General features: G+C 36.7%; 1 protein-coding gene across 1 annotated transcript; it reads right to left on the reverse strand.

Annotated features, from left to right (window-relative positions):
* Positions 1 to 2,359: 2,359 nt before the first annotated feature.
* On the reverse strand, positions 2,360 to 5,854 carry LOC144633057 (uncharacterized). The gene is made up of 5 exons (XM_078491830.1): positions 5,742 to 5,854; positions 4,866 to 5,006; positions 4,331 to 4,540; positions 3,364 to 3,510; positions 2,360 to 3,027 (listed from the first exon to the last, which is right to left on the reverse strand). Exons 1-5 carry the CDS (start codon positions 5,779 to 5,781, stop codon positions 2,471 to 2,473), a joined length of 1,095 nt encoding a protein of 364 aa, XP_078347956.1. The 5' UTR covers positions 5,782 to 5,854; the 3' UTR covers positions 2,360 to 2,470.
* Positions 5,855 to 7,906: the final 2,052 nt, after the last annotated feature.

Consider the following 7,906-nt stretch of genomic DNA (forward strand, 5'->3'; position numbering starts at 1 on the left):
CGTTCTGCCGCTACTTTTAAAAAGATGTGCCTAGGGTCCCACGGCGTACTCCCCTATATAGGCTATACGGTTATGTACGGGCCAAAGGGTGTGGTTCTCGAGGCGTTTTGGTCGGAAAATAAGGTAATATGTTTTGTGCACTCCGGACAGAAGAAGCATAATTATTTTATTTTAATTTTAAAAGAGGTATGTCAAACACGAAAAAATCGATAGTGAAGAACACAATGGTGTAGAACTTATTCAAATCTAAGAAAAAAATGGACGCCGAAACAAAGAGAGAGACAAGTGGGAAGCGCGGCGCGGTGACCCATTGGCTAGTACTCTGGACTCGAGATCAAACGATCAAGAGTGATCCCTGGCCCAAGGGTCATCGTGTAGTGTTTTTGAGCAACACACTTGACTTCCAACGAAAATAAAACCGGAGAAAATGGCCAACGCAATGGACCATTAAGCTCGAACGCATACTTTTTTGTCTTACCCTAGGTAACAATGTACACTACAAGAGTTTATTGGTAATGAGACGATGGGAAGAATTAAAGAATTGTTTCATGCTTAGCGTACGTCCATCGTGTTGGGAAATGAACGCGGGAATTTTGGAAAGCACGAAGAAGCGTAACAGTGGCCCCTAGCACCATTTACTTCTCGTGTGATAAACAAAACAATAGCGATAAAAGTCGAAAAAAGGAAAAGGCAACTTTAATTTGCGATTTAATTAAAAAAAGTTGCTTATTGAGTGAATATTAAATAAACAGGTAACGTTTTTCAAGTTTAATGTTCATTGCAATTTATATACAGATATTTCAGTTCTGAATAAAAGATGCAGCATTTTTACACTTATGTTATGCACTCCACCTCTCTAATGGTGTCGTCTTAATGAACTACTAAGTTGAGGTTTTGTATTTTTGATATACTATTTGATTACCGGTAAGAGAAATATTTTTGAAACTTTTAAAAGAAACATGTTATTAGGTTCAGATCCACCAGTAAAAAACAACAACAACAGCAACAACAAAAACAACAATGTACAGTGGCACCTCGATCTAATGAACCTCTATATAACGACGTCCTCGGTATAACAAAAGATATTATTCATCCCAGTAATAGTACAATATATTGAAAAGAACCCCGATATAATGAAACCCCGTTATAGCGAACATTTTTTGCCAGTCTGTAGACCCTTCGTTAGTTCGAGGTTTCACTGTTGCTCTGGACCCGACCGAAGATGTTTTTTTCCGTATTTACAAAAATGTTTCTTAATGTTTTTTTTTTTAAAAACGATATATATTTACAATGAAAGCTTTCAGCGGAAACTTTTTCAGTTATAATTAAGCCTCAAAGGGTTAAAAAAGCAAGATTATATTTGACCTATTATAAACGTCGCGATGGCAACGAATTTTGATGTTAAAGCGACTTCAATTACCGTATTAATTCGATTAAGCGCCCAACCTCGAATAAGCGCCCACCCCGAAGGTAGAAAAAAAGTTAATAAGCGCCCAGCCTCAAATAAGCGCCCAGCCCCCCCAAAAACTGATGTGTACCAGGCACCACCAGTGAGTTCGCTTATGGCCCCTCTATGAGACGCGCCTTCAGGGAATCATGGTAGTTTTATTCAGCAAAACATGCGCAAGATTTAGCAATGCTGAATACAACTGCCATGATTCCTGTAGGCGTGTCTCATAGAGGGAATTGGCAATTGACCTTTGTGACAATGAGATTGAAATTTGCTAAAATACTACTAAGAGACTTCCCCGAAGACCGAGGTTTCTTAGTATTTTTCAGAAACTTTCAATAAAAAGTTAAAATTCTGCTTGGTACATCTTTGCGTTCTGTTATTATTTATTGTTTTGTTACAAAATAAACTTACAACTTGCTGAAAATGGTGAAAATTCAACAAGCGCCCACCCTCAAATAAGCGCCCAGCCTCGAATAAGCGCCCACCTAGAAAAAGCGCCCACTCTCAAGGTCCAAAAATTTAATAGGCGCCCAGGGAGGCTTAATCGAATAAATACGGTACTTCAATCACTTACACAAATTTGTGCTAATTATTTTTCAACATGTTTATATTTGAAGGTGTAGGCGCACTTTAGGTGCACCTAACAAAGTCTACCTACTTACTTACAAAGACCATGTTATTAAGTCGTATTTAGTGCATTTATCAAAACCTCATAATGAAAAGAATTGACAATCGTAATGAAACAGGCGTGATTGCTATGAAACCCTTAACTTTTACGACGTGTGACCCTTTAAGTAACGAGTATTGAAAGTAATGAGGAAGATGAGAAATATTCAAAACAAAAAAAAGCATAAGTTTTTTCAGAATGACGAATTTTGTATTTAGTCAAAATTTTAGGTAGCCAGTTTCAAAAAACGAAAAAGACGAATCAAAGTGAGCGTTTTTGGGTCACTTTGTGCCCACAGCTATTAAATGCATTTTCTTGCGTAATACAATTTCTGGTGGTCGAGTACATAGTCAACGGACATATACTCTCCAAAAGTCGTTTTCAGACACTGTATAGTTAACATTTACAAAATCATCGCATTCCCATCTCCCCCCTGACCTGCCGATCGTCCAGTGACTTTCCCTTGCAACGTAAAATGCATGGTCATACATTACTTCTTCGCCACTCCGTGTGCCGCTCCACAAACCGGCATAATGTTGGCCTGTCGTTTTGTTTGTTCCCCACCTGGTGCACTGTTTGGCCAATCGAGAATTATCCCCTTTCACTCGTGCGAACGAGCCACATGAACTGGGTTCTTTATCCGTCTGACCGCTGAAGTACTGAACTACAGCTTCACCAGTACTGTTAGCGACCGTCACCAGATCGATGGTACGACCATGTTGTTTATGGCAGCGGAATCTGATCTGAGTGAATTTATGGAGTGTTCTCAGCTCATTCATGGCACTTCTTGAGATCCCCATTCTCTCTTTGTGGTAATTGCTTATTCCACGGTATGTCGTCTCAACTGTCCAATCTGAAGGGGGCCCTGAGTCATCTATCTTAAAGTTTGCAACAAGAAGCCATCCTCCTAAAGATCGAAAATTGCAATTTATTCAAGAAAAGACCAGAAATTATATCATGGAATGGTATTTTATACTCCATTCAAACCAGAAAAGCGTGTTTAGCTAAACCAACAGGTTAAACAGAATCTTAGAAATCAGCAACAGATAAATGAAAGACTGGATTCAACGAAAAGATTCAAGCAAGTTCTAATTATAACTTGTGTTTTCAGTGTGCTAAATTTTAAGTCGACAAACATAGGTTGGCATTTTTAACGAAGAAAAATGCTTAAGTCGCAAATTGCTCTGTTTTATAGAATAACGGTGTGCTTTAAAAATATCAAAAATGACTTCGGCTTCTTTACCTCCGGCCGACATATCACAGTAGACTTTAAGTGGGTTTCCATTGTTCTCAGGGTCGATCCAGTACTCGCCACTATACATCGGAATTTCACTGAACCCAATGTCCTTACAAGAACGACCAGGATTAGATGAATGAAACCCTCGTCTCTCTTAAATGAAATAAAGGAAAAAGAGTAATTTAGATATTTCTGTAATCATACAAAAAATATGTAATATGTAATATATAAACGCCAACCGGTTAGCTCAGTTGGTGGAGTGCCGGACGAACATGCGGGAGGTCTCGGGTTTTTGAGTCCAGACCGGCAAATACTCAGGGTCTTCAAAAAACTAAGGTGAGTATGCTGTCTTTGCAATGACATCTGTAAATGGTTAGGCAATCTAATCTTCACGAAAAATGACGATAAACCGTAGGCCCCGTCTTATGTATCTGTTCAGCAGGTGACGTAAAAGAACCCACACACTCATAGTAAAGAGTAGGACATGGAGTTCCCGGTATTGTGGTCTATTCTTTGCACATTTTGCTGTGTGCTGTAAAATGCTCGGAGATATTAGCTGTATAAGCTACTCTGCAGATCCAAGGGTAACCAAAAATGATGTATGTATGTTTGTATTTCACGACAACGCATTCACCTTTCAATTTTAAATACTGTAGAAAATAAGTCCAGGCTTCTCAGTATAGCTTTCAAATCTTAGGCCAGTGATGATCAAACTACAGAATAAAACCCGTCAGCCTTATCAGTAGGGAGAAACTGTATTCCTAGCATAGGAAAAGAAAGAGACCAAAGCTTCCCGATTTTTTAATCATTTTACAATAGGATTAAATCTTCCAGTTTTAACAGTCCTAGGGAGAAATCAGATGATGACCACCTTTGGAAATTACAGGGCTAGCACAAAGTTGATATCACCAGACAGACAAAGCTATAAAATTCAGATTGTAGCAATATTGACTAGCCAGGGTTATTCCTCTACCTTTTCCATAGTAAGTGAATCCCTTGGTTGGTTTTAAGTCAGTTGGCTTCGAGTGTCGTGTTTGGTCGTTCAGTTGACAAGTTCTGTTGCCATGATGTCCGTCAGATTGACAGTTATATGATTGACATTTCTTGTTCCTAATGCATCGCAAACCACACTCGAAATCGTCAGTAATGAAGGTTTCTATGATGTGACCAACAAGCCTAAAATCTGAAGATAAAATAGATAAAATAATAAAACGTTATGGCATCTTTCTTTAAAGGCGCAAATAATGCCGTGAGATGACTTTCAAGATCAAACTGGTCTGTATCCTAAATTTTATTAAACAAATATGGACGGGACTTTTATTTTTTACATGGAATTTAGGAAACATAGGTCAACTGAATAACGCTATTAACAAGAATAAAATTTTATGGAAATGAATTAAAGAAAAGGCAAATTTAAGTCGAAGCATCATAAACCTTTTCACAAACAAAAAACCGAAACCGATTTACCTTTAATATATTTTTTAAATTCGAGGACCAAGATTACTTACCCTCGTGAATTTCAAAAATCTGTCTCGCGTACTTTCCCGAATAATATGCTGTTTTGAATACCAAACTATCCACGAAGGGAAGAAGTATCATCGCAATAATCACTGGCCGACATAATCCTATCAGCATCATCACGTACACTCCTGGTGATAGAATAAAAAAAAATTACCCTTGTGCCCTTCTCAGGTGTTAAAAGATTCAAGTGTCCTGGGTAAAACTAGCTTAATAGAGTCAAAGTTCTGACATCTTACCGATAAAAAAAAGAAACACTTAGAACTGTTGTGCTGTTATGCTGGTAACAAATCCTTGCTATATATCACCACAACTTGTTGTAACAAAGATTTCATGATAGTGACTTAACATATACCGTTTCCTGGCGAAGAGAAATTCTTGTTTCCATAAGTCGGAAGTATTATCAACAAAGCGTTTATACTTTGATAATGTATTTAAAAAGTGATCGATTTTACCCTGTCATCTCCATTTGACATAATTATTAAGAGCTCAAAAACATACGTGTACCTTACAACACCCAAGGAATATTTTTTGGAATTTGCAAACGTTCGTATACTATGATAGTTATCGATAACGAGAAAGGTAGTTATTTCAAACTCGTGAAATCCTTTAACATCCTTTTATAAAATGTTATCATATCTTCCTTTTTTCAGCTTAAAAGTTTACTTAATCTTAATCAAATTAAAATGGACCATTTTTGCTCACAAATGTACTACAGCGTCTAACATTCACGGTGGCGAAACTGATCTTTAAAACCGACTTAATCTGTTTATTTGGAGGGGGGTTTTCAGTTAAGCATTTGTTAAATCTTTTCCATCTAGTGCACAGATTGAATTTTATAAATAATTACTACTAAGAAATCTTACCTTTTTCCTTGATGAAACGGCGTATAATTTCCCAGGCCATTTTTCGACGAGAGATAACAGATTTCTTCCAACTTCATTCAAGTTCCTTCACTTCTTAAATTCCACCTCATGAAATATTTTCGAGCAAAAGATAACTTTTATTTGCATTGTGCAATCAGCTCGTAGGAGGGCTTTGTAAAACAAATTCCATGCAGCTATAAGTTAACAAAGCTAGGGGTTTTTTTTTCCTGTAAATCTACTTTAATTCAAAATAAACTTAACTTTAACGGCAACTCCCAAAGACTGCATTTTTCAAAGAACGTGTGATCTTAATTTTTCAAAACAGTTTTAACTAACAGATATCATTTTCTATGTTTTTTTAGAAATATATATAAAAACTGATTTAGAAGAGTAGGAATCTCCAAGAAGCACCATAAATAAATAAAATGATTTCTTTATACGTTTTCTTTTATTTATTCAAAATTATAAAGCATTGTTTTGAGAGTTACTCTAGAATGAAACATATGGTACGCTTTGTATTATTTGAAGTGAAGTGAAGTGTTTGCAGATCTAGAAAATTCCAAGACCACAATGATGTCAAAAGGGAATTATAGCTTACAGAAAAGGTCTTCTGAAAAGTTATGCTTGCACGAATATTTGTTTGAGATTTGACTGAGAAAAGTTTAACAAATCGAGCCTTAGGCGAATGCTGCCAAAACTGCTTCGAGTCTTCACTTCGACCTTTAACAAATATTTCGACTCTTTGCTATATGTATGAAGACAAAGAATACAAGTCTTCTATTTCTTTATGACTAAACATGCATGAACAAAGCATTTCGAAAAGCGACAGACCTCCAGTTGTCTTTGTCTTTTTTTATAATTAAAGTATTGAAGTCTTTAATAAACAGGCCTTGAGACATACTGAGTGACCTTGGTTAAGTGAACTCCAAAAGAATTCCGTTTGTTTAAATATGCAGTTTACGTAAAGTGTGACGCTGGAAGTATTTTAACATTGTTTGGGGTTTCTATTTTGATTTTGTTACCTGCGTCAAAGAAGAGCATTTTTAAACATGTTTAACTTTTTTTTTTTTAAACTGTGAATGGGAAACCTTCGAGGTTGAACTCCGTGCAACATGTCGCATGGACAAAATGTTACAGGAATTCATGTTAGCTCGTGTTGCATGGACCAATAAAAGCCCTCTAAGAGGACATGTGGTTACTGTCTGTAGTAAATAAGAACGACAAGGATAAAAGAGGAGTTGTATCTTTAGGTTTATTGAAGAGTACCTTAATTTCGCAGGTACCTAATTTCGCGTATTTACCGTATCAGATCGTTCCAGATCGTAGCCAAAGAGAGAAGTTAAAAAAGAAAGGTTCTAAAGAAATTGAGTCACTTACGGAGAAACATGGCGGAATGAGAGTGATTAACAATTTTGACCACGTTGAAGCATGGAAACCAATCCTAAACACCTTTTTTTAAAAAATACCACAGTAGACAATAAGTCATCGCATGCATACAAACCTGATGGGCGCATGCATGTATACCTGGTGGGCCTTAGTCTTCATTTCCCGCGCATTTTGACATGACTTACACGTCGTGTAATGATCACGTATGCCTAAATGTGAGGTCACCAAGCTAAACAACTTATATTAACGATCCGCCATATTGACAATATCATATTAACATCAAACCTGAGGAAGACTAGTTAGGGGGTCCTGAATCCCCTTTCCCAGCTAAAATTTTTTCCAAAATCCCTTTTCCCAGCCCTTTTTTTGCTCAAATCCCAGTCCCGCGGTGAAATTTTTGGTAAGTCCCAGTGAATGGGAAATCTGGGATCAGACGCACAATACGTGCAGTAGTTGTGTTGTTTTAATTGTCCTAAATCACGTTTTTATTTCTGCTAAATATCAATGCTGTTGAGTACATTACTTTTTATTTAATCATTTGTTCGTTTGCTCAAAAGAGAATTCGAAATAAATCGATATAAGGAGGTGTGTTTTTTTTTTTTGGTTTTTTAATTATTTTTTTTTTTTATTACTGATTCACTTATTAGTGAGCCTTTCTCAATTGCAGCTACACGTTCGATAATATTACCCTGACTGACAACGACTTACTTTTACTTTTTTAAACATTTCCATTTGTTCGTGAGTCCGGAATGGAACCTTGTGTCGATTTCCTGGGTCAA

This window comes from Oculina patagonica, chromosome 12 (genome assembly GCF_052425735.1).
Source record: "Oculina patagonica isolate OP01 chromosome 12, crgOcupat, whole genome shotgun sequence".
In the NCBI taxonomy this organism is placed as follows: Eukaryota; Metazoa; Cnidaria; class Anthozoa; order Scleractinia; family Oculinidae; genus Oculina; species Oculina patagonica.